Genomic DNA, 17,427 nt, shown 5'->3' on the forward strand with positions numbered 1-17,427 from the left:
TAAGCAGGAGGAGAGTTGGGAGTGGGAGAAAGTCTGGCAAGTGTTTGGTGGATGCAGGTGAGGGGTGTATTGATCGGTTGGACAATGGCCAGAGATGAAAAGACAAAAACTGTGAGATAAGCAAATAAAGAAAGAAGAGGTGCAAAATGGAAAGCTAGAGGAAAGAATATGTAGAAGCAGAGGGGAGATGGGATAGGGAGAAATGTAGGGCACAGGGAAACGAAGGGGGGAAAGGGGAAAGGCTGTGTAGGTTAGTTACCTAAAATTGGAGAATTCAGTGGTTATATTGCTAGCTTGTAAGCTACCCAAGCAGAATATGAGGTGCTGTTCCTCCAGTTTGTGCATGGCTTCACTCTGCCAATGGAAGATGCCCAGGACTGAAAGGTCAGTACGGGAATGGGAAGGGGCGGTAAAATGGTTCGCCACTGGAAAATTCAGCAGGCTTTGGCAAACCGAGCGCACGTATCGGGCCGAATGGTCACCGAGTCTACGCTTGGTCATGCCAATGCAAAAGAAGGCACATCAGGAGCTCCAGGTGCCGTGAATGATATTTGAGGAGGTGCATGGGAACCTCTGTATTACCTGGAAGGACTGCTGGGGTCCCTGGATAAATATGAAAAATGAGATATAGGGACGGGTGTTATATGTTCTGCGGTTGCAGGGGAAAGTAACTGGGCAATGGGCGATTTGGGTGGAAACACATCAGGGAACTGAGCCTCGCGGAGGGAGTGGTCTCTTTGGAAAGCAGGAAGGGATGGGGATGGGAAGATGTGAGCAGGGGTGGGATCACGTTGAAGATGGTGGAACTCTCAGAGAATGATGTGTTGGATTCGGAGGCTGATGGGGTGAAAGATGAGGACCAGGTGAACTCTATCCTTGTTCCATCCGGAGAGGAGGGAGAGCGAGAGCAGAACTGCAGTCACAGTGGAGACACGAATGAGGGATCCATCCACAACAGCCAGGTGGAATCCACATTTTCTTGTGTCTGTCGGCCACTCCTCCATTCAGAAATCTCTTCACGGTTCTCATCATAATTGGTCTGTAAACATTGTGGAATTTAATTTCCTGGTAGTCCATCATTCCAGTGTTTTTTAATTAGACATCTTTTAAAGTGGACAGTTATAACTCTTTTCACAAGATGAGAATCTTGGTAGATTTCTTTATAGTATAGTGTAGTTTTGAGATACAGCGCGGAAACAGGCCCTTTGGCCCACCGAGTGAGCTGACCAGCGATCCCCTGTACACTAGTACAATTCACCACACTAGGGACAACTTACAAACTTTGTCAAAGCCAATTAACCTACAAACCTGTACATCTTTGGAGTGTGGGAGGAAACCGGAGCTCCCGGGGAAAACCAATGCGGTCACGGCAAGAACGTACAAACTCCGTACAGACAGTGCCCTTAGTCAGGATGGAACCCGGGCGTTTGGTGCTGTGAGGCAGCAACTCTACCGCTGCGCCACTGTGCCGCCGTTCTTCTGTATGGATTTCTTCAGTTCCCTGTGCAAAATATAATTACAAATGTCCCTGCAAATGAGTTTGTTGTGCAGTGGTGCTGCACGTGTGCGGTTTAATTTATTTTCATGCCCCAAGTCTTGAGCAAAATATTAGGAAACTTTGCTGCAAGGCTGACTGTGAATTTTCCAGCTTTAACTGTAAGGCAGCAACTTCACATCGTGTAAACATATAGAGCATGTTTTCCATCAGTTTGAGATGGCCATATGGTTTGCATCAGATCACATCTCTCTGCCTTGAACACCTGGCAGATCGACTCCCAGTCCAATAAATTATTTATCATCAGCTTGAAACAAGGCTCTAGTTTTCCTCCCGTTTTTGCTTCTCTCACATCCATCCGTGTCACATGAGCATCCCCTGATCTGATTGTATTCTGTCGGAAACATACCAGGATGATCAGCCTCGTACATTGCCAACACCGTCCGAATTAGAACAAAATTACATTTTCCACAGATCACATCAATTGCTGCGTCTTATTAAAGTTAATGAAGATGTTGTATTTATGGGTGATATTATAGTCATAGTCATATAGCATGGAAACAGATCCTTCGGCCCAACTTGTCCACACCGGCCAACATGCATCTACACTAGTCTCACCTGCCTGCTTTTGGCCCATATTCATCTAAACCTTTCCTATCCATGGACCTGTGTAAATGTTTATTAAATGTTGCGAAAGTCCCTGCTTCATCTACCTCCTCTGGCAGCTCATTTCATACACCCACCACCCTTTGTGGAAAACTCTTTATACATTGCACCTCAGATAGTTTATTGATTATATAATATTCTTATCCAGCACCTTGCTGCAGTTTCTGGCCAACCTTATCTTTTAGTTCTGGGCGCACCGAAGCAGAACCGAAAATTTGATGGACTGATGCAGTGTATTGATGTTCTCTTGTATTACTACAGGAAGAGAGCTTTATCAAAGTGTGTTAGCGAACTAATGTAGCAAAGTGTCATGTTTTTTCATCCACTCTGCTTTCAGCTGGAAGGATGGCCTTGGATTCTGTGCGCTTATCCATCGACACCGGCCCGAGCTGATTGACTATGCAAAACTGCGAAAGGTCAGGATTCTTGTTTCTGTTGTTTGGTTTGTTATACATGTTATTACATTAGGATGGTAGACACAAAATGCTGGAGTAACTCAGCGGATCAGGCAGCATCACTGGAGAGAAGGTGACGTTTCAGGTCGAGACCCAACTTCAGACTGAGGGGAGGGGGCGGGACAAAAATAGAATGTAGTCGGAGACAGTAAAACTGGTGGGAGAACTGGGAAGGGGAGGGGGATGGAGAGAGAAAGTAAGGGCTATCTGAAGTTAGAGATGTCAATGTTCATACTGCTGTGTCACTGTGTACTGAATTTATGCATACGGAGTTAGTTATTGTCCTTAGCATAAGTTGGCATATTCAGTTAGATCGTTAGATTATACTTTGGCAATGGGCTTGGTTTTCTTAGTTGAGCGCTTATCCTGGAGTACTTTGTGTTTTAATTGTAATTTAATTTAAAAGCAACCAGACACACAACCACATAAAAGTTAACATAAACATCCATCACAGTGAATTCCACATTCCTCACTGTGATGGAAGGCAATAAAGTTCAATCTTCTTCCTCTTGTTGTCCCGCGGTCGGGGCAGTCACACCATTTGCATTTGGGGCGATCAAAGCCCCCGCAGCCGATGATCGAAGTCCCCGTCGGGGTGATCGAAACTCCCACGTCGGGGTGATCGAAACTCCCACGTCGGGGTGGTTGAAACTCTCTCTGCAGCATGGAGCTCCCGAGTCGGCCTCGTCTTACCAGAGACCGCGGGCTTCACGATCTTAAAGTCCACAGGCCCTGGGGTTGGAGCTTCGATCCCGGTAAAGGGACCGCAAGCTCTGCGATGTTAAAGTCCCGCAGATTCCTGGAAAGGCCACGATGTTAGGCCGCAGTGGGGATGGAGATACGATAAACAATAAAATCTCATCTCCGTCGAGGTAAGAGATTGAAAACAAACCAAGGAACACTAAAATATACTTTTTAACACATACTGTTGGCGAGGCAGTCCCTAGTGTGTAGGTTAGAACTAATGTACTAATTGCTGGTCGGTGCGGACTCAGTGGGCCGAAGGGCCTATTTCCATGCTCTATCTCTAAGCTAAACTAAACTAATCAGTTTGAGATGGCTACCTGGTGAACATCAGATCACATTTCCCAGTCTTGAACATTCGGTAGATCAACCAGTTCCAAAATATTTGCTTTACAGTTGGCCGTTGTGCTGTGCAAGTCCTTGCTCAGCATCAGACTGCTTCAGGTTGAAGAAGGGACAGCAGCATTGGGAAGAAACACTTCCATCTGTACAAGAAACACTGATTCATTCTCCATTCCCTTGTTGCATGACATGTGACCACTAAACCTAAACTTAAATAACCCTAAGGCTGGAACAGGATAATTTAAATTAACAGTAGTCATTTAATGAACCTGCAACATCTGCTTCCAGAGTTGTGATGCCCTGTAATGTTCTGGGTCTTAGTGCACGCTTAGATGGGGAGATGCAAACTCATGTATCCAGTTTAATTGATGCCACTAAGGTGAGGAGCAGTGCAAGAAGTGCTGATAGAAACGTCAAAGTCTAAAGACCAGTTAATAGATCATAAGAATGTGCAAAAAAACTGCGGCAAATAGACTTTAACAGGGATATGGGAGGTTGATGGACCAGCTGATAGATCGGCCATGATGGAATGGCGGAGTAGACTTGATGGGCGGAAGGCCTAATTCTGCTCCTATGGCATGAATTCATACGTAACAAGGACATTCCAAAGGGAATTGAGGATCTATACATAAATGACAAGAGCAGGATATATTCAAATGATAAATGGAAGGCCAAAGTCAAAGTCAAAAGTCAAAGTCAATTTTATTTGTCACATACACCCGAAGGTGCAGTGAAATTAATTTTCGATACGCTTAAAAAGAACACACGATACACTATATGATTTAACACAAACAGCATTCTTCACTGTGGTGGAAGGCACAAAGTTCAGCCAGTCCTCCTCCTTTGTTCATCTGTGGTTGGGGCCATGAACCCTCCGTAGTTGCAGCTACGGACGGCCGGATGTACAGGCCCTCTCGTCGGGTACGTAACAAACACTTCGACAAACAAAAAAAGTCAAAATAACGGACGCACTGCTGGCAGGGCAGCCGACTCGCAGCGCCCCCACAGACCAGTAAACACTGACCGGTGTTTATTTCCAGATCATGGTCACCTGGGAGATAGAAGTCAGCTATTTAGATTATTTCCTGCACTTTCCAGGCCAGTTAGTGATCTGTCCTCCCTCCACATCCCCTAACTCCCTTTGGATTGCAGCTGTTCCTTGCTTTCTTGCATTAGAAAGTAGATGGCTATGTTCTATTTGGTCCAACATGTTTAACTTCTTGTTTTGCTAAGTTGAAATCTATTTCCCACAGTTTTGTGGTAAGAACTTCCTCAATCTATTAATAAGTCTTTATAAGTATTACTTCCGCTTATACTTACTGCCATGTCACTCACTTTTGTGTCACCACCGAGCTTGGATACTTGATGTCCCCAATTATAAATTATAATAATCATTAATATCTTTGTGGCCCAACAAGGATTCTTGTGTGATACCAGTAGCTATGTCCAGCTAGCTAAAGTATCTGCTCACCAACTCCAGAAACAGATGAACTGCTGGAGGAACTCAGTGGGCCGGGCAGCACCTGGGGATGGAAAAGGGCAGATGATATTTTGGGTGGGGCCCCTTCTTCAAGACATGATTGTAGGGGAGATAACTGATGGAAAGAGGTGAGGGGAAGAGATGTAACAAAAGAGCCTGGGTGGATCTAGGTGAGGAAGGGTGGTGGATTCTTCAGGTGGGGAAAAAAACACAAGCGACCTGGGTTTGATCCTGACTATGGGTGCTGTATGGAGCCTTCCTGTGACCGCGTGGGTTTTCTCCGGGTGCCCCGGTTTTCCCCCCACATTCCAATGACGTGCAGGTTAATCGGCTTCTGTGAAACTGTTCCTAGCGTGTTGGGTAAAGCTAGTGCACGAGTGATCATGGACTCGCTGGGCCGAAGGGCCTGTTTCCACTTTGTATCTCTAAACTAAACTAAGGGTAGAGATCATCACAATGGAGATGATAAGTGGGGAATACAAAGAGCTGCAGATGTGGTGGAATTTGATAAGAAAGGAAAGTGTGGCATAAAATATAGAACCAAAGGGAGGTATGGTGGGTAGATGGAAACATGGTTCAGGGAGCAGAGGGGACCCGGAGGAGGTGGGAGTAGATAATGAGCAGAAGAAGGAGAGGAACATAAATGGCTGACAATGGGCACAAATGATTGGAGTAGAATTAGGCCATTCAGCCCATCAATATCTGCCATTCAATCATGGCTGATCTATCTCTCCCTCCTAACCTCATTCTCCTGCCTTCTCCCCATAAGCTCTGATACCTGCACTAATCATGAATGTATCTATCTGTGCCTTAAAAATATCCACTGACTTGTCCTCCGCAGCTTTTTGTGGCAAAAAATTCCACAGATTCACCACTCTCTGACTAAATTTCTCTTCATCTCCTTCCTAAAAGAACACCCTTAAATTCTGAGGTATGACCGCTAGTCCTAGACTCTCCCACTAGTGGAAATATCCTCTCGACATCCATTCTATCCAAGCCTTTCATTAATATATGTACATTTCAATGAGGTCCCCCCTCATTGTTCTGAACCAGTGAGTACAGGCCCAGTGCCGACAAATGCTCGTCATAGGTTAACCTACTCATTCCTGAGATCATTCTTGTAAATGATGAGGAATTACAAGCTAACTCATGGTAGCGTATGGCAACATCAACGACACCCATGATGTTGACACGGGTTGGCACAACTAATCTCATTCTAACATCAAACAACTTTAAGTACAGGCAATGTGAAACCTTGAGAGTACAGTGAGAACTGTGTTGTGAAGTGCCAGGTGTGGAAACCACTTTTATAAAAAATGCAGAATCGAAGAACTGCAGAGGCTAGAATCTTGAGCAAAACGCCAGGGGCAGGAAGAACTTAGTGGATCAGGCAGCAGCAGACTGAAGTAGGGTCCTGACCCGAAACATCACACGTCCCTGCCGTGCATAGATGCTGCTGGGTTCCTCCAGCACATTATGCTTTATTTATAATAAATGCAGAGGGATTGGCCACATATTGTCCAAATCTAGTTAAGAAGCTGATCAACATCAATCAGGCGTGTGATCTTGTGACAGAAATGGGTTTTCACCAGAGAACGCGGATAGAACAGATGGAAAGGGTAATAATTTTTCAGGCATATGGTGATGTCTCACCTGCGACTATTTTACTGAGTGACCCCAGTCCATTCTTCATTCAGAGTGTTTTGGAGAACCCCTCCTGATAGAGAGAAGCCCTCCTTGTGCTTCAGTTAACTTGTCAAATACTAACATTTTATCAGCCTCAAGCTGACGTTAAGTACACAATATCTGAGATGATATGTCTGCTAATGGGACAGTTAATCCTTGTATCATTATGAATTATCCTTTTAACCATTAATCACTTGAGACTGAAAATAAGCCATTGTCGGCTTTGCATTCACAGGCTGAGTGTTACTAATTAGTTTCTTCTTGGAAAAATAACACAGACGCAAGATGGGTCACTAAACTAATTTAAATTGTTTCTTCATGCACCAAACTAACTTAAAAGCCCTGCCCCACGGTACAAGTTCATTCCACGAGTTCTCCTGAGTTTGCCCTGATTCGAACTCGGAGATTTACGGTAATGTCCACTCGTCGGTACACAGGGCTCTCGTGGACATTTTTCATCATGTTGAAAAATCTTGACGAGTCCTCCCGTGCTTACCTGCCGTTAGCGAGTCTTCCCGAGTACCTGCTAAGAGACGTTCGCGAGCTCCGACGTACCCGCTACGTTGATTCTCCATGCTTACCACGAGTTTGATTTTTCTTAAAATCGGGAGAGCTCTTGGAATGAACTCGCACCGTGGGACAGGGCTATTAGTTTAGTTTTTAAAATGCGGGGATCACTGGTCGGCATGGACGCAGTGGGCCGAAGGGCCTGATTCCGCGCTGTATCTCTAAACTAAGCTAAACTAGTTTGGTGCATGCATAGCTTAATTGATTGTACTTAAAGGCAGTTTAAAATCCTGTGCATCTTTTAAAGTTAAGCAAATTCCTTCAGATACTGGTCACACAACCCATCACTGGGATAGATAGAAACCACAGTCCTTTGTAGAGCATAACATTATCTCAAATTCAAACAACATGCAAGTAATTGATACAACAGAGAACAAAAGTTACCCACACATCTGGCGTGACTGAGTTGATTGAAAGTGCAGTCCAATTTTAAGGCATTCCCCTTTCCACCAGAGCCCTGTACCTTTCTCCAAATCAAGGTGGCACATTGGCGCAGTGGTAGAGTTACTGCCTTACAGTGCCAGAGACCCAGGCTTCATCCTGACTACAGGTGCTGTCTGTAAATTCTCCCTGTGACTGCGTGGGTTTTCCCTGGGAGCTCCGGTTTCCTCCCACACACCAAAGACATACTGGTTTATCAATTAATTGGCTTTGGTAAAATTGTGAATGGTCCCTAATGTGTTAGGATAGTGGTAGTGTAGGGGGGTGATCACTAGGCGGCATGGACTGAAGGGCCTGTTTCCACGCTGCAACTCTAAAGTCTAAAGTCTAAGTATACCAGCAAATTGCGAATGCAGTGAAGTAATCAATCTCCGGCCACGACCATTGCAGGTAATAGTATCAGTAGGGCACAGCACCCCTAGTGGATATGTTATTGGATTATTTACTCACATGCTTGTATGCATCAAGAGACCAAATAAACAGATAATGGGCTATTAATGTTCAGAGTTTTGATTGAGTTGAGTTTAATAATCCTGATGACTGTGGGGAAGTAGCTACTCCTGAACGTGGTTGTTGCAGTCTTCAGGCTCCTGTATCTTCTACCTGAAGGTAGCGGGGAGATGAGTGTGTGGCCAGGATGGTGTGGGTCCTTGATGATGCTGCCAGCGTTTTTGAGGCAGCGACTGCGATAGATCCCCTCGATGGAAGGGAGGTCAAAGCCGATGATGGACTGGGCAGTGTTTACTACTTTTTGTAGTCTTTTCCGCTCCTGGGCACTCAAGTTGCCGAACCAAGCCACGATGCAACCGGTCAGCATGCTCTCTACTGTGCACCTGTAGAAGTTAGAGAGAGTCCTCCTTGACAAACCAACTCTCCGTAATCTTCTCAGGAAGTAGAGGCGCTGATGTGCTTTCTTAATAATTGCATCAGTTCTCGGACCAGGAAAGATCTTCAGAGATGTGCAAGCCCAGAGATTTGAAGCTCTTGACCCTTTCAACCATCGACCTGTTGATATAAATGGGACTGTGGATCCCCATCCTACTCCTTCCAAAGTCCACAATCAGTTCCTTTGTTTTGCTGGTGTTGAGGGCCAGGTTATTGTGCTGGCACCATATGGACAGTTGCTCGATCTCTCTTCTATACTCTGACTCATCCCCATCAGTGATACGTTCCACAACAGTGGTGTCGCAGGCGAACTTGATGATGGAGTTTGCACTATGCCGGCTACGCAGTCATGAGTTTAGAGGGAGTACAGCAGGGGGCTGAGCTTGCAGCCTTGAGGTGCTCCCGTGCTGATTGTTATCGAGTCTGACACATTTCCACCAATACGAACAGACTGTGGTCTGAGAATGAGGAAGTCGAGGATCCAATTGCAGAGGGATGCGTAGAGACCCCGTTCTGTGAGTTTGGTAACCAGCTTGGAGGGGATGATTGTATTAAATGCCGAGCTGTAATCAATGAATTACAGCCTGACATATGAGTTTTTACAGTTTGCACATCGGGTCAATAGATCTGTGGATGATGCAGTCAACCTGGGCCTACACTTCATCCTCCAGCACCTGGACCGCCAGGGGACCTATGCAAGGATTTGTTTGTTGATTTTAGCTCTGCATTCAACACCATTGTGCCAGAGCTACTACACTCCAAACTTTCCGAGTTGACTGTGCCTGAACCCCTTTGTCGGTGGATCACCAACTTCCTGACAGACAGGAAGCAGCATGTGAGGCTGGGAAAGCACATCTCGGACGCGCAAACGCTCAGCATAGGAGCACCGCAAGGCTGCGCACTCTCTCCTCTCTACTCTCTCTACACCAACGTCTGCACCTCCACAGACACCTCTGTCAAGCTTCTCAAGTTTGCGGATGACACAACCCTGATTGGACTGATCCAGGATGGGGATGAATCTGCCTACAGACATAGGAAGTGACACAGCTGGCGTCCTGGTGCCATCGCAACAACCTAGAGCTCAATGCTCTTAAGACAGTGGAATTGATTGTAGACTTTAGGAGAGCTCCCCCTCCCCTCACCCCACTCACCATCAACAACACCACAGTCACATCTGTGGAGTCTTTTAAGTTCCTGGGAACCATTATCTCCAAGGAGCTTAAGAGGGGGCTACCATCGACTCCACAGTCAAAAAGGCACAACAGATGTACTTCCTACGGCAGCTGAGGAAGCACAATCTGCCACAGGCAATGATGGTCCAATTCTATATGGCCATCATAGAGTCTGTTCTCACCTTCTCCATCATGGTCTGGTTTGGCTCAACCACCAAGCACGACACCTGGAGGCTGCAGTGAATCGTCCGATCAGCAGAGAAGGTTATTGGCTGCAATCTTCCCTCCATTGATGAACTGTACACTGCAAGGGCCAGGAAGCAAGCAGGCAAGATCATCTCTGACCCCTCTCACCCTGGCCACAAACTCTTTGAATCACTTCCTTCTGGAAGGCGACTCCGGACTGTCAAAGCTGGCACAGCCAGACATCAAAACAATTTTTAATCCACGAGTAGTTGCTCTTCTCAACAGCCAAAAATCTGTAGCCTCCCTTTGATCTGGTATTTTGTTGGTTCACATGCTTGATCAATGTTTTATTATTATTAATGTTTAGTGTTTTCTGAATCATTCGTAGCTGTCACTGTATGTGATGTTGTTACTTGTGGGTGGAGCACCAAGGCAAATTCCTTGTATGTGAATACTTGGCCAATAAACTTACTTACTATCGCAATGTTTAAGAACCATTTGTACAGGTACATGGACAGGATAGGTTTAGAGGGATATGGACCAAATGCAGGCAGGTGGAACTAATGTAGAAGGGGCATTGGTCGGTGTGGGCAAGTTGAGTCTTAGGACTTGTTTCCACGTTATATGACTCTATGAAAAGCAGAATGCTATAAAATACTGAAAACAAATGTGTTCAGATGCTGCCTGATTTACTGAGAAAATGTAGTGTATTCAATTTTCTGATCTTAGAATGATTGAACAGGAGAGACTGCTCCATTTGTCACATCTGTATTGGCCCTTTCCAATTATTCCCACACCTTCCTCATCTCCCATATCTAACTACAATCTAAAGAAGGGGCATAGCCTGAAACGTCACCTATCTATGTTCTCCAGAGATTATGCCTGACCCACTCAGTTACTCCAGCACTTTATGTCATTTTGTGTAACGCAGCATCTGCACTTCCTTGTTTCTGTAGTCTTTCCATGATTAGCTGCAGTTGTCCTTCTCCCACTTTAACGCAGTTGTGATTTAAAAATATATATATATTCTACCCAGTAGATGTGAAGAAAATGTCATATATTTCAGGTATCACTGTCATTAGAATGGGATAAAACTAAACATCTTCACAATGATACCATTGATTATCAGTGTGACAGAGAATGATTAAGGGATGATTAGATGCTGCATATTATAATTATTATAATTGAGTGTCGGCTCCAGATATGTGGCAACTCTTTCTGTACTTTGTGCATTGTATCCAAAAACGGAATTTTGCTGTACCGAGGTAAGTGTGACAAAAAAAAAGTATCATTGAATTGAATTCATTGAGCTGAGCAACTATGTTCTGTAATATATTTAGCCATGTGGAATTTCATCAGAGTTTGATGACAAATGGATTAAGGGTCTGCTTGTTGCAGTTAACCTCTGGATGCCTGACATTAATGTTAACCCTGTTCAAGGTTGACTGATTAATACGTTATTATCACATGTGACAAGGTATGCAAAGAGTCACCACATATAGGGCACCGACAAAGTAACAAAGTGTTCCTTGCCGTTCCCAATGGTCCCTCCTTGTTCTCAGCGCCCCATTACACGGCGTCCCTCTTTGTACTCAGCAGCACATCCTCATCTGACATCTGGTACCCACTGCATCCGACCTCCGGCACTCACCTGTGTTCACCAGCACTCACCTGTGTTCACCAGCACTGACATCTCCTGTTGACTTCTCTTTGTTTTCTTGTCAGGATGACCCTTACACCAACCTCAACACCGCCTTTGATGTGGCAGAAAAATATCTGGACATTCCCAAAATGTTGGATGCTGAAGGTGAGACGTGGCTTTAGTGTATTTCACCACATCAGCGAATTTTACTTCCACCGGCTTATAATGGTTGCAGCCACAAGATGAACCATTTTCTTTGAGTTGATGCCATTTCATTCACTGTGCAAGTAGCCAAATGTTACAGCATTAACCAATTGCCTGTTTGAAGCCCAGTGCACGCTAGGAGATGCCTTTGGTTCGATTCTTTTACAATTACTGCTGTTTCATTACTTCAACTCATTTCATGCTCCGTTAACTTAAAATTGGCAAACCTCATTGTATCATTTAAGATCTCATTGAAAGACATTTTAGCAGGAATAATAAAACTTCCTTTGAAGCTGATCTGCATGCAGAGGTTGAGATTTTACTTGGGAGCTTAGATCTGAACCATTACACTCAGCATGCATTCCCAAAGATACTATCTTATTGAAGGCTGTAGCCTAAATCACTGTGCACCCTGCTGCGAATTGAATCTGGATTTTACTGCAATTCGTAGTGTCAAAAACATTTTCCCAAAGAGCAAACTGCCCATGTCATCAGCAATATCCAGATTACATGGTCTGAATTTCAATTTGAATTAAAGCTCCACCAAACTTGGGGCAGGACAGTGGCTCAGCTGTTGGAGCTCCTGCTCTCAGCTTCAGACACCCGGATTTGATCCAAAGCATGTACAATGTCTGGGGGAGTTTGTACAATCTGCCCGTGGCCGTGGTCAGGGGGGAATTGGGGACTAGAATATGTTTGGGAAGTCTATTGTTATGCCAGTTGTTGGGAAAGTGTTAATCAGCTGCAGCTTACATGTAGCCATGAGGAATGTTATGAGTAAAAAATTTAAAAAACAGTCAAACCAGAATTGCTCCACAACCTCTACTAGAAAAAGGTCTGGAGTGTTCCATTAGTCCAAAATACTTCCAAATTTGGGAATGATGTTTCAAAACTAGGGGAGAGATGGAACAGAAATTGACCTGCTCAAAACAATCCTGATTAGATCGGAAGAGATGCCAGCCACAAGCCTGGAAGATTAAGTAAATAGATTTTGTGTCAGATAGGGATGACCAGTCAAGTAAATACTTGTAAAAATTTGCTTTGTGAAAGTTTTGATGGTTTGATCCAAATAAGGTAGCATTTGTCATTATTCCAATTGTGATCATAATAGAGTTTATTAGTTTAGTTTAGAGATACAGCGTGAAAGCAGGTCCTTCGGCCCACCAAGTCTGTGCCAACCAGCGATCCTCACACACTAACACCATCCTACACACACTAGTGAAAATTTACATGTGTACCAAGCCAATTAGCCTACAGACCTGTGTGTCTTTTGGGTGTGGGAGGAAACCAGAACAGCTAATTGGTTAATGCTGAAACATTTGTAACGGAGATACCAGAGTGCACCCATGCAGGTGACGGGGAGAGTGTATAAACTCCGTGCAGGCAGTATCAGTCTGGATCGAACCTGGGTCTCTGGCACTCTAAGGCAGCCAATTCTTCCACTGTGCCACTATGCCACCCGATTATGTCACTAAAACTTGCATTCTACAATGTGTGAATGTTTCAATGCCATGGAGATGGGCAACCTGTGTGTTTCTGCACCTGCTCCCAGGTAGTTTCCTGCCACACACACAACATTCCCTCAACTGCTGCTTGAACTGATTAATGTGAAGTCCAACTAAAATCAAGTCGACACAAACCAAGTCTGTGCTGCTGAGAATTCTCATCGGATTTCAGTTCTGTGTGGTCTCACACAGCAGGTCTCCTCTTCCCAATGGCGTTGTACTGCAGGGGCCAAAATCTGTGCAGAGGGATTTATATGAGGCTCATATCTTTCCTTATGAAGAGACAATATTAACCTCACTTGTCTACTACAGAAAGCCATGAAATTGAATTGTTTGCTTAATGGCCATTCTATATTGCTCATGGAGTCATACAGATGGAAACAGGCCCTTCAGCCCAACTTGCCCATACTGACCAACATGCCCCATCTACACTAGTCCCACCTGCCTGCCCTTGGCCCATATCCCTCTATACCTTTCTCTTGCACCTTCCACTATCCAGTTGAAATTCAAACAGCTGAAGGTTAAACTTTTCACATTCTTCGATACAAGTTGTGTCTTCTCACTGCTCGAGCGGTGGGCTTTACCACTTCTGACTTCTAACTTTCTTCCATGGGCTGATTAATCAAACTTAATTTACTGACGTGTCCTTTAGTTCAAAGTCCATAATGTGACCACCTGCCATGGTGGTCTGGCCTGATTGTAAATTTCTAATGTAACCAATGTATTGACCATGTTGTATTCCTCTCTTTTAGAAGGCTGCCATAATATGCCTCTTAGTTATTTTCACCGGGCATTGATATTATTGGTTTGTATTGTAGATTGGTCCTGGGACTGGTGGTCTCCAGTGTAATCTGCCCTTGTGCTCCATTTGGAAATTAAGCAAGTCTTTCGGAGTGTAATATTTGAGTAATTCTCAGTGCGTTTTCTCTTCAACTGAAACACCAATATCTCTTGTGTCTCGTCAGTTCCTATCTTTTGTTTAATATGCACACCTCCACCACCCCCCCATCACCCCGCCTAAAATAATAGTATGACTTTACAGTAAATGAATGCATTACATTGTTTAAAAAAAAAAATTAAATCCTTTCCTGTGTTTCCTGACAGACATTGTGGGTACAGCTCGCCCGGATGAGAAGGCTATCATGACTTATGTCTCTAGCTTCTACCATGCATTTTCAGGAGCCCAAAAGGTATCCCAGGAATCCATATTTTCCGGCAGCAATTGCTTCTCAGGCTAATTACAAACTTTTCTTCCCTGTTCTCCAGCTGCTACTTGTTTCCCCCCTTCTTCCCACCCCCCCTCCTCCTCCCCCCATGCTGAACTCTTTAATCTTGATATGATCTCCTGCGTTGCATGATGGAACAGTATGGGTCCTTGCTAATTGTGTCTTGGCTTCCCTCTTCTTCCTTAATCTTTTCTTGTCTTCCTTGTACAGATCTAATAAACACGCTAAGGCCGGATGAAAAGGCCGTAATGACCTATGTTTCATGTTACTATCATGCGTTCTCAGGTGCTCAGAAGGTGAGACCCCTACCTCACCCCCCCCCCCCCCCCTCCATAGAGTCCCCCCTTTGCTTGACATAGTTTCAACAGGTACATTGTTGCCATCATCACTTTTTTTTCTTTAGTCTGGCTTATGGTGGTCCAGTTACCAAAATCCTTCAAAAAATACATTGACCGGAAGTTTAACATAATCATTCACATTGTGCACCTTTGGCACCACAGTTGCTTGAAAAAACAGTCCAGCGATCTGTCAAAATTCCCTAGATCTTTCTCCCATATTCTGAAGTATAAAGAAAATAAATAGTCATTTTGTCCAATTTGCATCTAGATTGTGGGCTCCTTTATCTCCGGACCCTCAGCTAATATGACAGCACGCAACAAAAAGCTTTTCACTGTACCTCGGTACCCGTGACAATAAATTGAACCCAACAGTGTTGCATTGAGTTTACTAGTGGATTTGATGCGTATGGTGCAGAGCGGAGAGCATTGTCACCTCATCCACCAGTAGAGGATATATAAAAGAAAGTCAGGCTGACAAGGTTGGGAACCAGCGATTAATTCATTCCTGAACATCACAGCTACTGTTTGGCCTTGTCACTGCTTTAGTCAATCCTAATTTTCTCAGTGCTATCCTGCATTGCAAAATTCTCTAATCTTATTGCCAGTGCTGCTCTACTCAACAGCCAGAAGTCTGTAGCCTCCTTGTGCTCTGGTATTTTATTTCATTCTTCACATGTTTAAATTATAAAGTGTTACTTTCAATTATCTACTGTATATCATGCGAGCAAAGCACCAAGGCAAATTCATAGTATGTGCACATTCTTGGCTATCTAAATTTATTCAATTCAATTCAATTGAAGAGGCCCCAGTAGTCTTCATTAGCAGCACTTTGGAATTGATCTTCACAGAAAATCTTCCACGATTAAGACTGTAAATCACTTGGCAACTTCCTTGCCAGTAATGACAACCTGAAGCAATGATTTCCCTTGGATATGTACCGAGCAATTAGCTTTAACCATACTTTCCTCAATTGATGATGTCTATCTTGGAGCATATTCTTCTGACACATCAAGTATTCCCTCTCCAACAAAGTTGTCCTCCGTCGCTGTTTTGCCGCAAGGTTGCCAGGTGAAGAATCTAGGATAGAATCCGAGTGGTCCAGGTGACCAGTCCGCCTCTTCTGTCATTCAATAAGATGATAGTTGATGCAATCCTGGCCTTATACCCTATTTCTGGTCTCATTCATAATGCCTGATTCCTCCATGGATCAAAAATCTACCTCAACCCCCCCTTGAATATATCTAGTGTGTTAACCTCCACAGATCTTGGAGATGGGGTTCTGAAGGTTCACCAATCTCTGGGAAGATAAATTCATCCTTAAAACTAGATTCCTGCATGAGGCATAAACATTCTATCTGCATCTCTGTGCTATGGAAGCCCCTCAGAGTCTTAATTCAATAAGATCACCAGGCTTCAGTGTGATAGCAGATAGTTCATTATGTGATGGACCTTCCCGCAACCTCTGTACTTTCATTCTGGTTGTGACAGTTCCCTTCTGCTGCTTGTTATCCCGTGTTGAACATTCATGGATCCACTATAAGCCAGCAGTAATTCCATTTCCAATCATAGTTTTTTTTTTTCCCCATGCTCAAATCCCAATTTAATATTTCTTTAATCCATTCCTGAGGCTGATATCTTTCTCTTCTGTAGACTATTATCCGTCTTCCTTTGTTCCTTTAATATCTTTTGTCTCGCTCTCCCTGGCTTGGCTGATCCTTGGAGCAGTATAATCTGAAATTAATTGCTGTGTATAATATGTTTAATTAGTTCTTAACTGAATGAATTTATTACAGGATCTTAATACTGTTGATTGTAGCAAAATGTTCTGTCTAGTTCATGGTTTTTGTATCTTGATCATTTTTTTCCCTGGGGCAAGAGCAGTTTATCGTGGTATAACTCTTTTTGTCGAGTAAGTATATAATTCTACTGGGACCTGTGGAATAACATAATTATGGTTTGAAATAGCTGGATTACAGAAGATATGTAACGTCTAATATTTAATTTATTCTAGCGAATCATGTCCAATTTGTGAGTCCCATCGGCTTGCATTGAGTCATTGTATAGCGTCTGGTGATTTTTGTGAGTTATTTTGTGTAGATCCTTCCTGCTGTGAAGACCTGGGAGCAAACATTGGAGAGACCTATTAAAACCAGTTAAGATAACTAAGGTTTCATGAATATAACTATACTTCTCACACAACCATAACACATACCTCATGCCCAATTTGTACTTTGGTCGACCTCTATGCTTTTATACTCATTCCCCCCCTCCTCTCACAGCTTCCTCACAGGAAGATGGGAAGCTAATATATAATCCATTTGTGAAAAAGTGTTGCAGCTGAAGGAATCAATCCTCTTTATTTCTCTCAGATCTTCTGGGCAAGCAGACCAGAC

At 44.0% G+C, this 17,427-nt stretch overlaps 1 protein-coding gene across 5 annotated transcripts in view; it reads left to right on the plus strand.

Moving 5' to 3' along the window:
• actn1 (actinin, alpha 1) overlaps positions 1–17,427 on the plus strand; it is a 202,430-nt gene that overhangs the window by 130,662 nt on the left and 54,341 nt on the right. For 3 of the 5 annotated variants that reach the window (XM_055640803.1, XM_055640800.1, XM_055640798.1), the window contains exons 6-8: positions 2,499–2,577; positions 11,845–11,926; positions 14,575–14,660. In XM_055640803.1, coding sequence (XP_055496778.1) covers positions 2,499–2,577; positions 11,845–11,926; positions 14,575–14,660 — 247 coding nt within the window. Of the gene's footprint in view, positions 1–2,498; positions 2,578–11,844; positions 11,927–14,574; positions 14,661–14,906; positions 14,993–17,427 lie in introns of all 5 variants that reach the window. The other 2 variants (XM_055640801.1, XM_055640799.1) reach the window with 1 other exon arrangement.

This window comes from Leucoraja erinacea, chromosome 9 (assembly GCF_028641065.1).
Source record: "Leucoraja erinacea ecotype New England chromosome 9, Leri_hhj_1, whole genome shotgun sequence".
NCBI classification, from domain to species: domain Eukaryota; kingdom Metazoa; phylum Chordata; class Chondrichthyes; order Rajiformes; family Rajidae; genus Leucoraja; species Leucoraja erinaceus.